General features: G+C 37.4%; 1 protein-coding gene across 4 annotated transcripts in view; it reads left to right on the forward strand.

Moving 5' to 3' along the window:
* ARID4B (AT-rich interaction domain 4B) overlaps positions 1–23,150 on the forward strand; it is a 159,684-nt gene that overhangs the window by 88,871 nt on the left and 47,663 nt on the right. For all 4 annotated transcript variants that reach the window (XR_008527735.2, XM_009251794.4, XM_009251842.4 and 1 more), the window contains exons 9-16: positions 2,645–2,724; positions 5,949–6,025; positions 8,062–8,216; positions 12,625–12,697; positions 14,084–14,178; positions 15,677–15,774; positions 16,768–17,011; positions 17,344–17,519. Coding sequence is in view for 3 of the 4 variants with exons in the window: in XM_009251794.4 (XP_009250069.1) it covers positions 2,645–2,724; positions 5,949–6,025; positions 8,062–8,216; positions 12,625–12,697; positions 14,084–14,178; positions 15,677–15,774; positions 16,768–17,011; positions 17,344–17,519 (998 nt within the window). In the remaining variant the exon portion in view is untranslated. The remainder of the gene's footprint in view (positions 1–2,644; positions 2,725–5,948; positions 6,026–8,061; positions 8,217–12,624; positions 12,698–14,083; positions 14,179–15,676; positions 15,775–16,767; positions 17,012–17,343; positions 17,520–23,150) is intronic.

Here is a 23,150-nt window from a genome sequence, read left to right on the forward strand (position 1 = left end):
ACTAAAAATGCAAAAATTTGCAGGGCATGGTGGTGCGTGCTTGTAGTCCCAGCTACTCGGGAGGCTGAGGCAGGAGAATCGCTTGAACCTGGGAGGCGGAGGCTGCAGTAATCTGAGATCACGCCACTGCATTCCAGCCTGGGTGACAGAGCAAGACTTTATCTCAAAAAAAAAAAAATATATATATATATATATATATATATTTTATACAACCATTTTGTGGGTCAGGTGCGGTGGCTCACGCCTGTAATCCCAGCACTTTGGGAGGCCGAGGTGGGCAGATCACTTGAGGTCAGGAGTTCAAGACCAGCCTGACCAACGTGGTGAAACCCTATCTTTACTAAAATACAAAAATTAGCCGAGCACGGTGGCGGGCGCTTATAATCCCAGCTACTTGGGAGGCTGAGGCAGGAGAATTGCTTGAACACGGGAGGTGGAGGTTGCAGTGAGCTGAGACCGTGCCACAGCACTCCAGCCTAGGTGACAGAGCAAGACCCCATCACACACACACACACACACACACACACACACACACACACACACACACACACACACACACACACACACACACACACACACACACACACACACACACACACACACACACACACACACACACACACACACACACACCTGTTTTGTAAGTCTTTTTCTCAATAGGAACATTAAATTTTTTAATATTAGTGTTTTGAGTTACTAATTTAAGCTTCTCACACCATAATCACTAAAAAGTTTCTTTGATGAAAATAAAAAATCTAAGGATTTTTAATATTGAAAGGATAGGAATCTGTTTAGTCAGCCATTTCACTGTTGTTTTTAAATTCTTAGAATTATTGATGTATGTTATCCCCTCCCAAAATTGAGATCCATTGGACAGGGATGGATAGTTTTTGGTAACTAGAGTGAAAAGTTATGTTCTAAATCGACCAATCTTGATATAATCACACAAATAATATTTGTGTTTCTAATTTATAAGTTATTTTTATAAATCGAGTAAATTCAAAGTGTTTTAGTAACATCATAAGAAAACAGTTAACTGGGTCTGGTGGCCTGTGCCTATAGTTCCAGCTACTTGGGAGACTGAGGTGGGAGGATCGATTGAACCCTGGGAGGTTGAGGCTGCATTGAGTCATGATCATGCCACTGCACAGAGTGAGACCTTGTCTCAAAAAAAAAAAAAAAAGAAAAAGAAAAAGGCAACAACTACATAGTCCCAGGAACTATAAATAACTACCATGCGCTGAGTATTTACCCTGACTAGGACTGTGCTGAGCTTATTAATATAAGTAGTATTGTTTAATCCTAATTAAGACTTACTCTGAGTCTCAATTTTTTATCTTATTTTCCTATTTCATTTTAAGAGGGGGAAATCTTAGATTCCATGGCTCATGCAGTTCTCCTTTTCAGTTTTTTTCACCAAGTTCTCCTCTTCTAATCACCCTTTCAAGCTGTAATTCAGGATTCAGAATGTATTGCTGTATTTTCTTTAGGGTGATCTCATCCCCTTTTAAAGCTTCACTTTGCACAGATAACAAAGAGATAAAGTGACCAAGAAAATAACATACATGGGTGAATGGGATAAAATGCATATTGTCGTTCTGTGGCAGAACTGGACAGTGAGCCCACTTACTCATACACCAGTGTCATCACTGGCCAAAGCTATCACATGTGCAGTTTTTGAAATCCTTAGCTCATCAGGGAAAAGTAATGAGTGGATTTGGCTCACAAGCCCCAAGTTTTAGACCCCTAATATTTAGGCTGTGGGCTCTCAAATTTATATCCTTGAGTCCAGACCTCTACGCTTTGCTCTAGACCTGATTTTTCTGTTCACTATCTTCATTTGGATGTCTTTTAGCCACCTAAAACTTAGTAGTCCCAAAACTCCTCTTATTATCCCTTCCCTCATGCACAAACTTGGCCCTTTTTTGTTGTTTTTCTTTCACAGTGAATAACCCTGTCATCTGCCTATTTGTACAAGGCAGAAAACTAAGCGTCCTCTTCTTGTTCATCTTTCTACTTCCCTAATTATCTTGGATATTTCTCATTCCTTTAATTTGCCATTGCCACCACTTTACATCCAAGCCACCACCTCTCACTCAGATGATCACAATAGCCTAGTTTCTTTGAACAGTCGCCTTTGCGTGGTCCATTTGCTTCATAGCAGCCAAAGTAGATTTTTAAAAGGAAAATCTATTATGACATTCTTTGGTTTCAGATTCTTTCAACAAAGATGTTAGATTTTATCCTAAGAATTAATATGGCCTACAAGGCTCTGGAAATTCTGGACCCTTGTTTTTCTCTTAGCCATGATATATCCTTTCAGTTAAGGATCTAGCTCTACCTTTTTTCTGTTTCTGACTAGAACTTTGTCCACAGCTTCATCCTAGGCATAGCTGTGCTTCTGCTTTCAATGCCGTGCCTATGCCAAAAAAAAAATCTAGATTATCCAGGCAGCTGGAAGGATGTACGATACCAATTTAAAATTACTTGTGTGTGCTCCCACATGTGTGTGTACCTGTTTACCTTCAAACTAAAATTAATTTTTAAACTTCAAGCTTACACTTTTTAAAAGGATTTAAATGGTAGGTACTTACCTATCTATGAGTTCTTTTAGTTATAATAGCTTCACCCTTTTTCTTAAAAGGTGGTTTGTCCTGATTGTAGTGATGAGATTGCTGTAAAAAAGGACAATATTCTTGTTCGATCTTTCAAAGATGGAAAATTGTAAGTATAATTTACTTGGTTTGAAAAACCAGTTTATAAATATATGCTGTTATTTTGAATTAGGATGTTAAATGATTAATTAGTTATTTCCAATTACCTTAGGCTTTTATTTTTCATCATACAGAATGTTTCAAAGAGTGACTGTTTTTCATATTATCTTAATGTGTTGTAGTCTTATAGTATGTTTTTCCTTACCAATTTTGGTAATCTTTTCCAAACTAGACACTCAGTACTGTCTAATTTGTTAACATTTGTCCACATAATAGCTGGTTATTTGAGGCAAATTTGCCATATCTAATGTATTTAATACTTTATTGATTTTTTTGTTTTTTTGAGACAGAGTCTCACTCTGTCACCCAGGCTGGAGTGCAGTGGTGCAATTTCGGTTTACTGCAACCTCTGCCTCTTGGGTGCAAGCTATTCTCCTGCCTCAGCCTCCTGAGTAGCTGGGACTACAGGTGCATGCCACCACACCCGGCTAATTTTTATATTTTTAATAGAGACGGGGATTCACTATGTTGTCCAGGTTGGTCTCGAACTCCTGATCTCATGATCTGCCCGCCTCGACCCCCAAAGTGCTGGGATTATAGGCATGAGCCATCGCGCCCGGCCTATTGATGTATTTATTGACATTATTTCCTTAGGGTTTGTTCTTGATGGTCTAATTAGGAATTTCCGATACTTCTACTAGTTATGTCTAATGGTTGTAGTGATACCTGTTGGATAATACTCAACTTTTGCAGTAGTCTGAGGATTAAAATGGGTTACTTGTATATGGATGGTAAGTGTTAAGAAAATGATTTGTTAATTTTTCTTTAAGAATTATATGACTAGAGAAGCCAGATACTTTATACAGAATTGTATTGGGTATAAATACCTTAAAAAGGTTATCATGTTTTAAGATTTGGTGTTTGAATTTTCAAGTTCGGGAAAGGTATTTTTTATTTTTAATTGTTTTATTTTACTTTATTTCATTTTTTTGGTGAGGGTCTCACTCTTTTCACCCAGGCTGGAGTGCAGTGACATGATCACGGCTCACTGCAGCCATGACCCTTTGGGCTCAGGTTATCCTTTCACCTCAACTTCTCTTGAGTAGCTGGGACTACACCTGGCTATTTTTGTATTTTTTTGTAGTGATAAGGTTTCACCATGTTGGCCAGGCTGGTCTCGAGCTCCTCAGCTCAAGCGATCCATATGCCCTGGCCTCCCAAAATGCTGAGATTACAGGCGTGAGCCTCTGCACCCAGTCTGAAAAGTTAGCTTCAAAAACAGTATGTAGGCTGGGCGCAGTGGCTCACGCCTGTAATCCCAGCACTTTGGGAGGCCTAGGCAGGCGGATCATGAGGTTAGGAGTGCAAGACCAGCCTGGCCAACATGGCAAAACTACGTCTCTACTAAAAATACAAAAATTAGCCAGGCATGGTGGTGGGCACCTGTAATCCCAGCTACTCAGGAGGCTGAGGCAGAAGAATCGCTTGAACCTGGGAGATGGAGGGTGCAGTGAGCAGAAATAATGCCATTGCACTCCAGCCTGGGTGACAAGAACAAGATTCCATCTCAAAACAAAACAGAACAAAACAAAAAAATATGTAGAACCAACTTTAACAAAATTGAGATAATTAGAGGAATTTGAGCACAGAAATGGAATACTGACTTGATATTGTTGGGGGGTAAGGAAAATGGGAAGACATTAGTAGAACGGCACAAACTTTTATTTGTAAGATGAAGAAAATGTACAGGATCTGATGTACAGTGTGGCAGCTGTAGTATTCTGGCAGCCTCCCAAGTAGCTAGAACTACAGGTGTGTGCCACCATGTTCGGCAAATTTTTGTAGGGTTTTTTTTTTGCCATGTTGCCCAGGCTGGTCTTGAACTCCTGAGTTCAAGTGATCTGCCCACTTTGACCCCCAAAGTGTTGGGATTACAGTTGTGAGCCACTGTGTCCAACCTTTATTTATTTATTTGTTTATTTATTTTATTTTATTTACTTTTTTTTGAGATGGAGTTTCACTCTTGTTGCCCAGGCTGGAGTGTAATGGCACAATCTCAGCTCACTGCAACCTCCGCCTCCCAGGTTCAAGTGATTCTCCTTCCTCAGCCTCTCGAGTAGCTGGGACTACAGGCATGCACCACCATGCCCAGCTAATTTTTGTATTTTTAATAGAGATGGGGTTTCACCATGTTGGTCAGGCTGGTCTTGAACTCCTGACCCCAGGTGATCCACTCGCCTTGGCTTCCCAAAGTGCTGGGATTACAGTTGTGAACCACTGCACCCAGCTCAACCTTTATTTTTTAAGAGATGGGATCTTGCTCTCTTGCCTACGCTAGAGTGCAGTGGCACAATCATGGCTCACTGTAACCCTGCCCTGGGTTTCCAGTCAGCTCCCTGCCTCAGCCTCCCAAGTAGCTGGGGCTACAGGCACATGCCACCACTCCTGGCTAATTCTTTGCTTACTTTTTTAGTTTGTCTGTGGAAACTGGGTCTCGCTATATTACCCATCCTGGTCTTGAACTTTGTCATGAAGCAGTCCTCCCACCTTGACCTCCCAAAGTGTTGGGATTACAGGCATGAATCACCATGCCTGGCCCCAAACATTTTATCATTATATTGCCATAAATCGTTTTTGGCCGGGCGTGGTGGCTCATGCCTATAATCCCAGCACTTTGGGAGACCGAGGTGGGTGGATCAGTTGAGGTCAGGAGTTCAAGACCAGCCTGTCCAACATGGTGAAACCCTGTCTCTACTAAAAACACAAAAATTAGCCGGGTGGTAGTGGCATGTGCCTGTAATCCCAGCTACTCGGGAGGTTGAGGCAGGAGAATCGCTTGAGCCTGGGAGGTAGAGGTGGTGGTGAGCCAAGATTGTGCCACTGCACTCCAGTCTGGATGACAGAGTGAGACCCTGTCTCAAAAACAAAACGAAACAAAACAAAAAAAGTTTTCAGTGTTGCATTTGGGCAGGGGACTCTGGTGTTTGGGAACACGTTGGTGTTTATAAAATAGCTCTTATGGTAGGATCCTTCTGTAGATGATTACGTATTTTAACATCCTGTCTTGTATGTTATTTCTGACTTGCTACTCTGTGTGCAATCACTTTTATTGTAAATGTCAACATTCCCAGATTTTCAGTATCTTTCTGTGATATGTAATCATCTGGATTCTTAATTAATCTCAGTCATATTTTGGGGTTTTTTTCTTCTCTTATAATTAAAAAACATATATAGTACTTCAGTTCCAAGAAAAGATGTCCATGAAATTACTAGTGACACTGCACCAAAGCCTGATGCTGTTTTAAAACAAGGTAAGGATAATCTTGGAATAAATTACAAGTACTGTAAAAACTGCTAAAGTGTTTTTGAAGATTAAATTTTTCTTCGCTCTTTAAAAATTTTTTTAAATTATGTTCTTATGGTTATATTTGGTTCCTTGTGACCTTTATTTTTATAAACCCATGTGTCTTCTGTGTTATAAGTTTACTTTTCTTTTTTCTTTTTTTTTTTTTTTTTTGGAGACAGAGTCTTGCTCCGTTGCCCAGGCTGGAGTGGCGCAATCTCGGCTCACCGCAACCTCTGCCTCCTGGGTTCAAGCAATTCTCTTGCCTCAGCCTCCCGAGTAACTGGGACTACAGGCACACGCTGCCATGCCCGGCTAATTTTTTGTTATTTTAATAGAGATGGGGTTTCACCGTGTTGCCCAGGCCGGTCTTGAACTCCTGAGCTCAGGCAGTCCATCTGCCTCGGCCTCCCAAAGTGCTAGGATTACAGGCGTGAGCCACTGCGCCCAACCATAAGTTTCCTTTTTTTTTCTGTTTTTTTTTTTTTTTTTAGCTTATAGTCAGGCATAATAATCTAGAATAATGGGAGAGAACTGTGTAGTCAGCTGTTACTATAATCTAGCTTTTGCCTGGTAAATAAAATATTAGTTTCTGGGAATGGTAGAAGAAAGGAATCAAAGTAACTTTGTGTTGTTTTTTTTTGTTTGTTTGTTTTGTTTTGTTTTTTTGAGATGGAGTCTTGCTCTGTCGCCCAGGTTGCAGTGCAGTGGTACAATCTCGGTGCAACCTCCACCTCCTGGGTTCAAGCGATTGTCCTGCCTCAGTCTCCCAAGTAGCCGGGACTATAGGTGCCCACCGCTATGCCCGGCTAATTTTTGTGTTTTTAGTAGAGACAGAGTTTCACCATTGACCAGGCTGGTATCGAACTCCTAAGCTCAGGCAGTCCGCCTGCCTTGGCCTCCCAAGTGCTGGGATTATAGGCATAAGCCATCACACCTGGCTGAGGAATCAAAGTAATTTTGGTTTGGTATTTCTCACTAATGAATGTACATCCTTAACCACAAGGCTCCAGTAGTTTTATTTGAGGAATATGTGGTAATTGCATCTGTCACTTAGTTTTTGGCACTGTAAATAGTTGTCTTCTCTTTGCCCTTATTCCTTGAATTCAGTAATATGCTATGTAGATTGGTTAAAATCTTCAAGATTTTTTGGTATATAATTTATTCCCATATATTATAAAATGAGAATAATTGTGTCTAGCTAATTTTAGTCAAAGGTAATTGTTACCATAGTTTTAATTGAAGTTTAACTGAAAATGTAAAAATCATGTGTGGTCAGTTTTCAGGCATTGTATATTTATTTTAATGGCTCTGTGCCTGGTATTAATACTGTTTGATAATTGTTTGTTGCATAAGATATTACATGATTTCGGCCAGGCGCAGTGGCTCACGCCTGTAATGCCAGTACTTTGGGAGGCCGAGGCGGGTGGATCACGAGGTCAGGAGATCGATACCATCCTGGCTAATGGTGAAACCCTGTCTCTACTAAAAATACAAAAAATTAGCCAGGTGTGGTGGCGGGCGCCTGTAGTCCCAGCTACTCGGGAGGCTGAAGCAGGAGAATGGTGTGAACCTGGGAGACGGAGCTGGCAGTGAGCTGAGATCACACCACTGCACTTTAGCCTAGGCGACAGAGCAAGACTCTGTCTCAAAAAAAAAAAAAAAAAGATATTACATGATTTCCTGTATTAAAGGTTTTTACTAGCGAAGCTTAATCTTTGTTTAAAAGAATAAAACTGCTCTTCTTTTATTTATTTAAACTTAAGTAATCTTCCAATGGTGGCAGTTTTGCCATCTATAAAATGACTACCTAATGCATAGGATGGATAGGATTAAATATATTGCTACATTTAAAAGCACTTAACACAGTTTCTGGTACATAGCAAACAATAAATGTCAGTGGTATTAGCACAGTAGTTTTTATTTCTTTATTGTGTTTAATACTTTTTGAGAAAACAATTGTCTTAATTTCTTCAGTTCATGTACCTTGTGGTCTGTTTCCAGCCTTTGAACAGGCACTTGAATTTCATAAAAGTAGAACTATTCCTGCTAACTGGAAGACTGAATTGAAAGAAGATAGCTCTAGCAGTGAAGCAGAGGAAGAAGAGGAGGAGGAAGATGATGAAAAAGAAAAGGAGGATAATAGCAGTGAAGAAGAGGTAAGTGAAAACGGTTGATACCTTTTAAAATTATAAATCACAGTTGGGTTTCCCTTGTGGGTTAGGATTTGGCATTAAGTCATTAATCACATAAGTATTTTTAGTATGAGAAATATTTCATAATCTTGTATTTGTAATACTCATAATCAGATAGTTTACTTGGTTACTTTAGATGTATGATCTTGTGAAATTAAAAATATTAAGTCTGATTTTCCTAATAACCTCAAAAACATGTCTTAGTCTTCCTATGCTTTTTTTTATGAGATGATTAAGAAAATATCCACCAGGCTGGGCGCAGTGGCTCACGCCTGTAATCCCAGCACTTTGGGAGGCTGAGGCAGGCGGATCACAAGGTCAGGAGATCGAGACCATCCTGGCTAACACGGTGAAACCCTGTCTCTACTAAAAATACAAAAAATTAGCCGGGGGTGATGGTGGGCGCCTGTAGTCCCAGCTACTCGGAGGCTGAGGCAGGAGAATGGCATGAAACTGGGAGGCGGAGCTTGCAGTGAGCCGAGATCGCACCACTGCACTCCAGCCTGGGCGACAGAGCGAGACTGTCTCAAAAAAAAAAAAAAAAAAGTTTCTACCTAGGCCAGGCACGGTGGCTCATGACCATAATCGTAGCACTTTGGGAGGGCAAGGCAGGCGGCTCGCTTAAACTCAGGAGTTCGAGACCAGACTGGGCAACATGGTGAAACCCCATCTCAACAAAAATAAAAATAAAAATAATTGGCAGGGCATGTCAGTGCACTCCTGTAGCCCCAGCTACTGTGGAGGCTGTGTTGGGAGGACGGCCTGAGCCCTGGAGGTGGAGGTTGCAATGAGCCGTGAATTTACCACTGCCCTACATCCTGGGTGACAGAGTGAGACCCTGTCTTATTAAAAAAAAAAAAAAAAAAAAAAAAGAACCTACCTACCTAATACTTTAAAATGTTTTTCATTACCATGTTGACAGCTGTCACCTCATGAAATGTTTACATCTCCATATTTTATTGATTTACCCAGGAAAGTGTAAAATACATCTTTCATTTAATATTTAAAAGAAAAATCAGGCCGGGTGCTGTGGCTCATGCTGGGATGAGTAATCCTAGCACTTTGTGAGGCCGAGGCGGGCAGATCATGAGGTCAGGAGTTCGAGGCCAGCTTGGCCAACATGGTGAAACCCCGTCTCTTACTAAAAATACAAAATAATTAGCCAGGTGTGGTGGTGGACACCTGTAATCCCAGCTACTCGAGAGGCTGAGGCAGTAGAATCGCTTGAACCCGGGAGGCGGAGCTTGCAGTGAGCTGAGATCGCACTATTGCTCTCCAGCCTGGGTGACAGTGCGAGACCCCGTCTCAAAAAAAAAAAAAAAAGCAGAAAAGTAAAGATCAATATCTCTTTGATTCAGAGAATCTTGAATCATTTTATCTAAGGCAAATGGGTAGATGGTTCTAATTAGATCATAAATAAGACATCTGGTTGTATATGGATCAAAGAGCTCAAATTTTGGATTTTATTTTAACTGGAGCTTTAGGTCTGGCAGTGACAAGGTACTCTTTAATGGTTTGCTGAACAGCCTCATAAAAGTTAATGAGTGGTACAGATAGTGAAGGCTACTATATTTGATAATGAAATGTATTTAATGTGTTTAGTAAATTAATTGGTCAGTATGTAATATTTTAGGTAAGTTATGAAATTCTGCCTTTTAACTGTAGTAAAGTATTAATGAAATGAGATTGTTTTGGAGGTTATGTTTTAGGGTATAGTGATCTGTAATGACAGTGTGTAATGTAGAAATTTCCCTGCTTCAGTCTTCTCCCCGACTGCTTTCTATTTAAATTGCTAAAATGAGCAATCATTCCCTTGCTGCTAAAAACCTCCTGAGTAGCTTTTTGTCACTGTAAAAGTTAAGCTTTCATATAGAATCTCCTTTATAGTCCAATTCCTGCCTCAATTTTTTCTCATCATTTCCCTTTCTATGTCCTCCCCCTTGAACTTTATGCTATAGCAATGTCAGATTACATATATTGCTGCTACTCACCTTTGCATATGCTAGTACCTCTGTAGGCACCATCTTTTCCTCCCCTCCTTCCTTAGTCAGCATGGCACATTCCTGTTCAGTTTTCAGAACCCTACTTAGGTGCCATCTCTCTAAAGAGAAACCTGTGAACCATCATCTCTCTCACCTCAGGAAAGCACCAGTTCATTTGCTAGTCTAAACTACTGCTGCTCCTGGCCAGGCACGGTGGGTCATGCCTGTAATCCCAGCACTTTGGGAAGCTGATGCGAGCGGATCACCTGAGGTCAGGAGTTTGAGACCAGTCTGGCCAACATGGTGAAACCCCGTCTATACTAAAAATACAAAAATTAGCTGGGTGTGGCTGGGCACGGTGGCTCATGCCTGTAATCCCAGCACTTTGGGAGGCCAAGGCGGGCAGATCACCTGAGGTCAGGAGATCGAGACCATCCTGGCTAACACGGTGAAACCCTGTCTTTACTAAAAACACCAAAAAATTAGCCGGGCATGGTGGCGGACGCCTGTAGTCCCAGCTACTCAGGAGGCTGAGGCAGGAGAATGGTGTCAACCCGGGAGGCGGAGCTTGCAGTGAGCTGAGATCACGCCACTGCACTCCAGCCTGGGTGACAGAGCCAGACTCCATCTAAAAAAAAAAAAAAAATTAGCTGGGCGTGGTGGCAGGTGCCTGTTATCCCAGCTATTAGGGAGGCTGAGGCAGCAGAATTGCTTGAACCCAGGAAGCGGAGGTTGCAGTGAGCCGAGATGACACCACTGCACTCCAGCCTGGGCAACAGAGCAAGACTCTGTCTCAAAAACAAAACAAAACAAAACAAAAAACTACTACTGCTCCTTATACATATTTTTGTCATTTATATTTATTGTCTATTTTTTCTTCCCCACGAATTTGTAAGTTCCTTAAAGTTAGGAATGCTGTCTTACTCGTATTCATACTTAAAGTGTCTGTCATAATGTGTAAAATATAACAAATGATAAATAGCTACCAAACCTTTTGGTGCTTAGTGTTTTCACAAGTATTCTTGTAAAAGCAAATCTGTAGTGTAATGTAAACATTTTCTTGAGTTAAAAGCTTACCTTAAATGTTTTTGGAATAGGAATAAATTGGGCTGTTTATTAAAGTTAAATATTGTACCATGGGATCATTTAAGATAACATCTAGAAAATAGATGTCCTTAGATTTGTATTTGATCACCTTACCAAAACCTGAATGTATGGAGTGTGTTTAAATTGAGAAATACAGGTTCGTCATTAGCAAATTAATGGTTGTCATTTATTTTTCTCTGCCCAGTTAGAAAACCTAATAGTTTATCAACATGGGCTTTAAAAAAAAATTACCTTTCTTTGTTGTACTAGCTTTTAAATTAAAAAGACAATCTCGCTAAAGCAGTGGCATTAGGCACATGATTTTCCAAATTGAAAAATGCTATGTTTTTATTTATTTAGATTACCAGTTGAATATCCTAACTTTTACTGTTACAAATATGTATATTTAAGCCAGAGTAACTGTAAAGCCTAGCTGTATATTTGGAATCATTTTCTCTGCAGTTACTCCTAATCATGTTCTGTAATGGTAGGCTCCATAGCTTATTTTTTCTTTTATTTGATTCAGCACCTAGCATAGTGCCTACACTTACAGGTGCTCAAGTGTTTGTTGAATGGATGAAAGTCATTGAATTGGTGAGTTCGTCAATCTTAACCTACTACCCTGCTCCTTGCAGGTTGCTTCAGGACCAGCTCCCTGCTGCCACAGCCCTCGGCCACAGCAGCAAGAAGCTAGTCCCTTCCCTTGTAATTGATAAATTGGGGAACTATTTTGTTACTTGAAGATTTCCCTAAGTCTGAATCTTCAGGTATTGTAGATCAAATTTGTTCCCCACTTTACTGATTATGTAAGCTTCAAGTATATACAGTGGGGCTGCATAAAATGAAGGATACTTGCAGTTACAGCTAATGGGACCCATAATTTTATAGTACCTTGAGGAGCAATAATATAATTAGTTTTGATGTTTAACCCTGACCCAGTTTCGCATAAGTTGAGAGTAGGTATTCTTGAGCCTGTGATCCTGATTTAAAAAATAACTCTCTGATATGGTAAAAAAACAAAACAAAACACAAACAATCTTGCTAGTCCCTTTTCTCATATGGGAATTTTTACTGTGGGGATTCTAACTATTGGGATACTTTTTAAGACATATTCCTCTATAAAACATAAAATGTCTAGACTTACCTGGTTTTGAACAGCTTAGTGTTAAAAGAGTAACTTTGATTAGGTAAAAAGCCTTTGAGGTATTTTAATGAACACTAGTCTTCGCTGTTGGCAAGAAATCTGCTTGTTTTATTAAAATGCTTAATTGAAGAAAATAATATTCTTCTGTGATTAAAATTAGGAAGAAATAGAACCATTTCCAGAAGAAAGGGAGAACTTTCTTCAGCAATTGTACAAATTTATGGAAGATAGAGGTGAGTATTTTTTATTTATCATTAACGTGGTAAGTTTTGGACAGATAATTAGTATCTTAAAAATAAGAATAGAATTTTGTTTACTGAACTTTATGTCTTCAGTAATTATGGCTGTCTTTTTGACTCTGATATCACCAGCACCTAGCATAGCACCTGTCACGTAACAAGTAGAATGAGGAATTTGAAAGCATTTTGCCAGATATTGTGGCTATGGACACATAAATGCACTTATTACCCTGTCCTGCCAATCCCTTTACCTATCCATGGGTCCCTAAAGAACAGTAGCAAAATGGGAATTAAGCCAGAAATAGAGAAAGAAGTGTGACAAAGTCTCAAAGTGAGCCTTGGCTCAGCTTATTTAATCTGCCAGAAGCTGCTAAGGCCATGGAGGGATTGAAGGAAGAAGAATAACTTAGGGTAATGAACTAATCCTTCCGTAACCTCAACACTGTTATTCTCTAGCTTATCTTCTTGGTCAGAGTCTACTTTCTTCTTTTCTGGGAACATGCTTGTAAGGGAGTAAGGAGAGGCTTTCTAGGTGGAAGGGAAGGGCAAAATGAATGATTACTGTTTGGAAACACCACAATACTCTGGGAATTGAACATTTTCTAAATCCCTGATTGTAGTGCTGATGAGTAGAAACTGACTCTGTTTGTCATGTTTTGTTTTCATAAATGATAACGCCTAACACAATATATTTTCTTTTTCAATATAAAATGTCTTTGATTCTTGTATTATTTCTTTACATGAATGGAGGGTTGGCCTAAGAAGTATGTTGTTTCGTAGGCTCTTGTATAAGACAAATGAAAAAGCAAAGAAAATGAATAAAATCTAATACTAGAGTGAAAAAATATGATTAAGCCAGTCATATATTTTGTAGAAATGGCCATATGAGGCATTGTACCCCTACCCTGTTACCTCCTTTACCACTTTCCCATGGTTGGTTTGATTTAGCATCCTTGCGTTGCATTTTCTTGTGTTAGCATGAAAACAAACAAACAAACATGTAGCTTTACTATAGAATCATTATTTAGAGTAGTAGTAAATTGGTAAAATACAAAGAAAATGCCATAAAAGTAACTCTTATTGGGAAGCAGTTGTCTAGTATTTATTTACTTGCTCAGCAGAGGGAAGAAAGTAGAATGAAAATAAAACGTTTCAAGAATCTGGTTATGTGAAAAATTTTAAAGTGGCCGTGGGCTTGTTTATGTGTAGATACCGTGTCTTTGATTAACAAGATAATTTCTCATATATATACACATATATATGTGTATATATATGTGTATATATAAAATACTATAAATACTCTGGTATTATTTGAATCTTTTGAAATTTTAAGTTAAAAATGTAGTGTGGATCTAATATAGTTTGTGTTTTCTGTAACAGGTACACCTATTAACAAACGACCTGTACTTGGATATCGAAATTTGAATCTCTTTAAGTTATTCAGACTTGTACACAAACTTGGAGGATTTGATAATGTGAGTATTGTAGTCAAACTGAAACATCTTTTTCATGTAACATGTTTTCTCAGGTATCTGCCATCTCTGAAATTGTTTTTCTAAAGAACAAAACAAAGTTTTTCAGTAAAAACCTAACAAGAAGATAAAGTGGAAAGTACAGCTAGCCTCCTCAGACAAAATTTAAACTTTAAAGATTTTTTAGGCCAGGCATGGTGGCTCATGCCTACAACCCCAACACTTTGGGAGGCCGAGGCGGGTAGATCATTTTAGGCCAGGAGTTGGAGAACAGCCTGGCCAATATAGCAAAACCTCATCTCTACAAAGAATACAAAAATCAGCCAGACGTGGTGACGCACACTTGTAATCCCAGCTACATGGCAGGCTGAGGCACGAGAATCACTTGAACCCAGGAGGCAGAGATTACAGTGAGCCAAGATTGCACCGCTGCACTGCATTCCAGCCTGGGTGACAGAATGAGACTCTGTCTCAAAAAAAAAAAAAAAAAAAGATTTTTTTCATATCAGCTTTCTGATTACTGTTAAATTGGTCCAACTTTCATAAACCTCCTTTTTTTATCTGAGTCACAGCACAGCCATATTGGTGGAAATCCTTCCTGTGTCTCTTTTTCATTAGACAGTATGCTCCTTAAGAGCAGGGATCTGTCTTAATATTCTTTATATTCTTAATCCCTTTAAGAATATAAAGGGATTAAAGCAGGAAATGTTTGTTGAACTGATCTGAAGAAATTATTTTAAGGTTGACGTGATGTACAATACTTATCCAATTGAGAATATTCTATGGAATAAAATACTTTACAAATTTCTGTAGAACTGCTTTCATTTATTAGCCTGTATATTTTATGTGAAATAATAAATCCTTTAAAAATGTTTGTCTCCATTTCTTTGTTAAAAATTTTGATTTAAGAACCTGAATATTTTTCCATTTTCCATAACTGGGTTTATTTAAAAGTCAAATGGGGCCAGTTATGGTGACTCATGCCTGTAATCTCAGCACTTTGGGAGGCTAAGGCCAGAAGATTGCTGGAGCCCAGGAGTTTGAGACCCGCCTGGGCAACATGGTGAGACTCCATCTCTACAAAAAAAATTTTTTAATTAGCCAGGTGTGGTGGTGTGCGTCTGTAGTCCCAGCTACTTGGGTTGCTGAGGCAGGAAGATCCCTTGAGCCCAGAAGTTCAGGGCTGCAGTGAGCTGTGTTTGTACCACTGTTGCTGCACTTTAGCCTAGGCAATAGAATAAGATCCTGTCTCCAAAAAAAAAAAAAAAAAAAAAAAAAAGTCAAATGGCCTAATATTTCAACATTTATAATTTTCTGATATTTGTTAGAGTACTAAAACCTTTATTTTTAAACCAGATTTAGAATTTATCAAGTTTTTAAAAATTCTTTTGAGACTAGGACCAATAAATATAAAAATATACTCATATATACTGTGTCTATCAAAATGTTATTATATTAACACCTTTTAATTTGAGAGTTTTTGTTTCACTTTGTCCATTAGATTGAAAGTGGAGCTGTTTGGAAGCAAGTCTACCAAGATCTTGGAATCCCTGTCTTAAATTCAGCTGCAGGATACAATGTTAAATGTGCTTATAAAAAGTAAGTTAGTATAATTGATACGATTATCTTCAGTATTTTTACCTAGAAAGCAGGATGAAATTTACCTTATAACTGAGGTTAATTATTTCTTTAAAGAAATCAGAACATTTTACTAGAGTAGTCATTCTATGATAGTATTTTCTAAAGTGTATTCTATGAATACTAGATCTATGAGAAATTCTGTGAAGAAAGTTTTTGTGGCTAAGTACATTTGTCAAGTACTTCATAGAAGTTAAAAAGCTAATATTCTAAAGTCAAGTAAATCCACATTTGAATCCTAGTTCTGCCAATTATTAGCTGTTTATGCCCTAGGGCCAGTTATTTATTCTCCTAAGCCTCAGTTTCTTCATTTGTAAAATGGAATGCTTGGCCAGGCACGGCGGCTCATGCCTGTAATTCCAGCACTTTGGGAGGCCGAGGCGGACAGATCACTCGAGGTCAGGAGTTCAAGACCAGCCTGGCCAGCATGGCAAAACCTTGTCTCCGCTAAAAATATAAAAATTACCTGGGCATAGTGGCTCACGCCTGTAGTCCCAGCTACTCAGAAGGCTGAGGCAGGAGAATTGCTTGAACCCAGGAGGCAGAGGTTACAGTGAGCTGAGATTGCGCCACTGCACTTCAGCCTGGGCAACAGAGTAAGACTATCTCAAAAAAAAAAAAAAGAATGCTGCTGCGTGCCCCAGGATTACTGTAGTGACTAAATGAGATTTACTAAGGAGTCCAGCCTCACACATAAGAAATGTGCAAAAAATAGATGCTATTACTAATACTTTTAATAGCTGTTATTGTTATGACTGAGCACAGTTTTTTAAATGAATTTTTTGACCAATTTTTTTGCATTGAAAAGATTAGAAAGAACTAGAATAAATTAGAATGTTAATATGGCTCAATATCTGAGAGTTTAGACAAAAGAAATGAATACACATTAAAAATAACTCTATAGTTATATTTTGAAGTGTTTTCACCAAATGTAATTTCTCTTCATGTTTCCAGATACTTATATGGTTTTGAGGAGTACTGTAGATCAGCCAACATTGAATTTCAGATGGCATTGCCAGAGAAAGTTGTTAACAAGCAATGTAAGGAGTGTGAAAATGTAAAAGAAGTAAAAGTTAAGGAGGAAAATGAAACAGAGATCAAAGAAATAAAGATGGAGGAGGAGAAGAATATAATACCAAAAGAAGAAAAGCCTATTGAGGATGAAATTGAAAGAAAAGAAAATATTAAGCCTTCTCTGGTAAATCAGATATTGTTAATTGTCCTTTGCTTTCTTTGGTATATTTTCCATATCCTCTATAAAGTTCCAAAATCAATATATTGTATAATATTATTATTTATTATTTATTTTCTTCATTAAGTGCTACTTTTGTATAATTTTTATCATAATAACTTCAAAATAGCTGTTAGCTATTTTTGTCTAGAGCTTTAAAGTAGCAGGAGTTTCTTAAAAGTAATTTATAACTTTTAATATTAGAATTGGTTGATACCTCCTGTTGCTAAGAGATAAACCATGGATATAGGTTGAAAATTTTTACTTTTGTTGGTTTCTTTCCTCTGATCTTTTTCTAGGGAAGTAAAAAGAATTTATTAGAATCTATACCTACACATTCTGATCAGGAAAAAGAAGTTAACATTAAAAAACCAGAAGAAAATGAAAATCTGGACGACAAAGATGATGACACAACTAGGATAGATGAATCCCTCAACATAAAGGTAGAAGCTGAGGAAGAAAAAGCAAAATCTGGGTAAGAAAATTGTTTTTGGTTATGATGCATTTCAGCTTGATGGATTCTTATCATTTGCTCTTTGTATGTGTATATGTATGAATCGAAATTAATTGACAAAATATTAAATAATACAGTCATTGGCATTTATTAATTAAATAGCATTCACTTCTTTCAGAGACCCTACTGATAGAGATTTGTAGAGAAAGATCATACTTTGATCCACCCTTCTTGCTCTCATCATGGAAATTGATAAAATTTTTAGCTAGAGCAAAGTACTTTTTAGGTCTGCTGAATTACTTGATAATGTAAACTTGGGGCTATGTCCATGTTTTATAGATTGTATGTTGGCTATAGATTCTGAGAGTTGTATTTATTTCTTAAGCAAAAGCAAGAGTGGAAAAATACTAAAGTTTTAAAAGGCCAAAAATTGTATGTTCTATTTTATGTGATAGTAGCATTTGTTTGTTTTAGTCACTTGGAATGATGAATTATTTGACAATGTAATTTATGCACTGCTAGTGGATCCCTGGATTTTATAGATAATCTTTGGCATTGAATCTTTTTTCTGAGGCTTAAAAAACATAAACATAATCTATTAGTGTCTCATTTAAATAAGTACAATGAATTTTTTAAAAAAATCATTTAGCAGGCCAGGTGCGGTGGTTCACGCCTGTAATCCCAGCACTTTGGGAGGCCAGGGCGGGCAGATCACTTGATATCGGGATTTCAAGACCAGCCTGGCCAACATAGTGAAACCCTGTCTCTTCTAAAAATACAAAGAAGTCAGGTGTGGTGGCATGTGCCCGTAATCCCAGCTACTCAGGAGGATGAGGCAGGAGAATCTCTTGAATCCGGGAGGCAGAGGTTGCAGTGAGCTGAGATCGTACCACTGTACGCCAGCTTGGGGGACGGAGCGAGACTCTGTCTAAAAAAAAAAAAAAAAATCATTTAGCGTACTGACATTTGGCCACAGTATGCAGACGAACAGGGAAGGGGAAAATAAAAAATGGGGCTTATATGAATATAGTAAAAAGTGTTTATTATACTTTGTTGTATTTTTGTGTATAAAAATATATATTTGAAGTATGCCTTACTGCTGTTGGAGACTATTTCAAGTATTAAGAAACAGTAAAGATTTCAGCTTTTTGCCTAAAATCTTGATTGATCAGAGTTCTGAAATTTTGGTGGCACCATACAGACAAACATGGAAGAAAAAAATCCTGGGTTTAGAAGAATGTAGTAAAAGTGTTTGTTGATTATACTTTGTTATATTTCTATGTGTAGAAGTGTATGTTTAAAGTACTGCTAAAGGAGATCATTTTGATAAGAATCTTAATAAAGACTCAGCTTTTTACCAAAAAATCTGATTTTTAAATCTGCAGATGTTTCTGGAACATCTGCTGTTTGCAAGGCACTGTGATAAATCTGTATTTTTTTCTTTGCTAATTTTTTAAGTTGGTGCTTCTGCTTATTTTATAGAATAAACTGTATTTTGTAGGTTTTTAATAACCCCTTTAACTCTATAATTATATGGATTTTTGTGTACTACAGATATTTATTAGTATATGCGTACCTCAAACTAAAATTTTCCTGATGTGACTGCCCTAGTTTGGTAGATATTTTTTAGAAGCATTGCAGTTGGGACTGTTTATATAGTACTCCCTGCTTTTCCACAGTTTCAGTTACCTGTGGTCAACTGTAGTCTGAAAACAGGTGAGTACAGTGCAATAAAATATTTTGAGAGAGTGAGACAAGACTATATTCACATAACTGTTATTACAGCATATTATAATTACTTTATGTTATTAGTCATTGCTTATCTCATGCTGTGCCTTATTAATAAATTAAACTTTATCAGAGGTATGTATGTATAGGAAAAAACACAGTATATATAAGGTTTGGTACTATCCACGGTTTCAGGCATCCACTGGGGATCTTGGAATGTATCCCTTGCAGATAAGAGGGGCTTACTGTAATTGATTTTTGAGTTTTATTAGATAATTGCAGTGGAAAATTTTACAGTGATAAAGAATTAATATATAGGTATTTTTCTGGCATATAAACTTTCTCTAAGTAATAGGCTACTACCAAGAATGTTCAGTGTCCTTCTTCCATTGTCCAGATGTGGGAGATTGAAGAAGTTGATATATGTAAAATGTCTAGTTCAGTGCCTTGACCATAGCAGGTGCTTAATACACTATCTTTTTTAAAAATTTTGTTTCATTGTAAAGAGTGTAACATCTTAGGTAAAGAGTGTAACATCAAGTAGGGAAGATTTGATGTTTCTTTGTGAATTCAGATGAAAATCCTTGCTGATACATTTCGTTTCCCAAGATATTCTTCTCTAAAATATGACTAGCTTAAATGCATATGTGTGTGTGTGTATGTATGTATGTATGTGAGTGTATGTATGTATATGAGTGCATGTATGTAGTGTATGCATCAACTTAATTTTTTTAACCTGTATGTTGGTTGCATTTTATACTTTCAGAGGCTCTCTTTCTTGGCATTCTGTGTTCCATCTGGTTTAGCACATTAGTCTTGAGTTTGCCACTGAAGTCTTAGAGAGTAGAATAGTTTTCTTTGGTTGATTGCCAGTAATTATGTTGTTTTTTTCTTTATACTTCAGTGTATTATTAAAGTGAATTTCATTTGGTTTGTGTCTGAGGGTGATATTAAATGTATATGTATATTTTTAGTTTTTGATTGCTTGATTTCATGAATAAAAGAGTGTTGGGTTTTTGTTGTAGATTGAATGAAAATTTGCCTGGGCTACTACTTAAAGTATGATTGTGCTTGCTGTTGGCATTTAGAATTGTTTGTATTCATCAACTCAGTGTATTCTATGATGTAAGATACAGCTTGGAGTTTGTCGTCATTTCAAAAAATTTAGAATTTTGATTCTATATCTCATTTTTATATGATGATTCTGAGGTGCATGATAAATCTCTTTTATTGTGGCCACAATAAAATATGCTTCTTTTCCCCAGTATGCAAAGATAGAGTCTTATGACTTAGGCAAGTATTCTTTCAAAAAAAATTGTTTTAATTTACTATATAAAATAAAATTCCTCATAATAATTTATCATTGATAATGCCATTTCTGTTAATTTTTTATTTTAGCCTTAATAAAATTACTTTTTCATAATAGAAATATTAAGGTATTTTCAATAACGTTGTTAATATTTTAATCTCAGGCTGGGTGCGGTGGCTCATGCCTGTAATCCCTGCACTTTGGGAGGCCCAGGCAGGCGGATCACCTGAGGTCAGGAGTTCGAGACCAGCCTGGCCAACATGGTGAAACCCCATCTCTACTAAAAATACAAAAAATCAGCTGAGCGTAGTGGCTGATTTTTGTAGTCCCAGCTACTTGGGAAGCTGAAGCAGGAGAATTGGTTGAACCTGGGAGGTGGAGGTTGCAGTGAGCTGAGATCATGCCACTGTACTCTAGCCTGGGCAACAGAGCGAGACTCTGTCTCAAAAAAAAAAGTATATATATATATATATATATATACACACTTTTATATATATATATACACACACACTTATATATGTGTGTGTGTGTATATATATACGTATATATACATATATATGTATATCTCAGATTATAGCTGGTTTCATGAAGGTTTTAGTTTTTTAAATACTTATATATTTGACTGTAACTGAATCTTTAAAATAGGAATAAATCTTGAGAATTTTTGAGGAATTTGTGTTATAGTTCAGACAAAATTGATACATTTGATACTTTCCTGAACATGGACTTACTTCCACCGGTCCATTAAACATCCCCCCAACACTCCTGCCCCACTATACAAAAGGAAAAGGAGAATAAAAAAGCATTATAGTGCTGCTTATATCACTATTTATATATCATTTTTGTTGCCTGTATAATTGCATAATTAGGAATGATAAAGTATATTATCCCTAAAAAGGTTGCATATAGGAATATAAAGCTGAAATTTTCAGTGGAGGAAGTTTTTTTTTTTTTAATATAAATATTATATTCATCAGGCGGGTGCAGTGGCTCACACCTATAATCCCAGCACTTTGGAAGGCCAAGGTAGGAAGATTGCTTGAGCCCAGGAGTTCAAGACCAGCCTAAACAACATAGTGAGACCCCTGTCTCTACAAAAATAAAAAATAAAAAATTATCTGGGTGTGGTGGTGTGTGCCTGTAGTCCCAGCTACTTGGGATGCTGAGGTGGGAGGATCATTTGAGCACAGGAAGTCAAGACCACAGTGAGCCATGATCAGGCCACTGCACTCCAACCTGGATGACACAGTGAGACCATGTCTCCAAGGGGGGGAAAAATATATATATATATATATATACATACATACACACACATACACACACACACACACACACATATATATGTGTGTGCGTGGTGTAATATATGTATATATATAATCATTAATCTTAATATATAATGTAGCATATATTTTAATATATCATGTGTATTTTACATATTATTAATTTTTAAAGCTTAAATACTAAACTATCTGGTTGTTCTGCCTTATGATGTTTAGTCATTTGTCAGCCCTAAAGTGATGGAGTCTTTAAGTACAGACATACAGGACAACAAATAAAACCAGACTAAATGTAGCCTTGGATTTCATATTGAAATTAAAAAAAAAATAAATCTAGTGTTTGGAAAGATTTATAATTGAAGATTTTCTCCAACTTGTTGAATACAGATTGGTGGTCAATATAAAAAGGATATGAATGCTCAGTTTTAGAAAGTACGTGGTACTAAGAAGATAAAAATGGATGTAAGGCCAGGTGTGGTGGCTCACGGCTGTAATCCCAGCACTTTGGGAGGCCGAGATGGGCGGATCACCTGAGGTCAGAAGTTTGAGACCAGCCTGACCAACATGGTGAAACCCTGTCATTACTAAAAATACAAAAAAATTAGCTGGGCGTGGTAGTGGGTGCCTGTAATCCTAGCTACTTGGGAGGCTGAGGCAGGAGAATCGCTTGAACCTGGGAGGCGGAGGTTGCAGTGAGCCGAGATTGCGCCATTGCACTCCAGCCTGGGCGACAGGAGTGAGACTCTTATCAAAAAAAAAAAAAAAAAAAAAAAGGATGTAATACTCTTTCTAGAATAGTTTGACTTTTAGTTTCATATACTTGTAATTGGCCTCTCATCTGTCTATTTCTTTGGAACGTCAAAGTTGAGAAGATTTGTAGATGTTAATAAATCTGTGGTAATGAGAGTAGAAATTGTGTTGAAGTTTAAAGGAAAGAACAAACCTGATAAGATATTAGTAGTACATTATTAGAATATTTCTGTTTAAATTAAAATAGTATTTTAGTTATTATAACATTTGAAAATTCGGTTGGAGAATGTTTTAAAGTTATTAAGACTGCCATCTGCTAGTAAAAATTATTGTTTCAAACTTCCTGAGGCCTCCAGCTTGGGTGACAGAGCAAGACTCTGTCTCTAAAAAAATAAAATAAACATCTTGAGGCTGGAAATATTTGAATGAAAAATAATTTTTAGTTGTAAAATGACAATGAAGTATAATGAATTCTTTTGTCAATTGAGATGTGAAACACTTTTATTAATAAAACATGAAAAAATTGTTAGAGTTGACCATACTTGCTTCTTGCTGTTCGGCACAAATTCTGTTCTTTCTGACTTTTGG

This window comes from Pongo abelii, chromosome 1, assembly GCF_028885655.2.
Source record: "Pongo abelii isolate AG06213 chromosome 1, NHGRI_mPonAbe1-v2.0_pri, whole genome shotgun sequence".
Lineage (NCBI taxonomy): Eukaryota > Metazoa > Chordata > Mammalia > Primates > Hominidae > Pongo > Pongo abelii.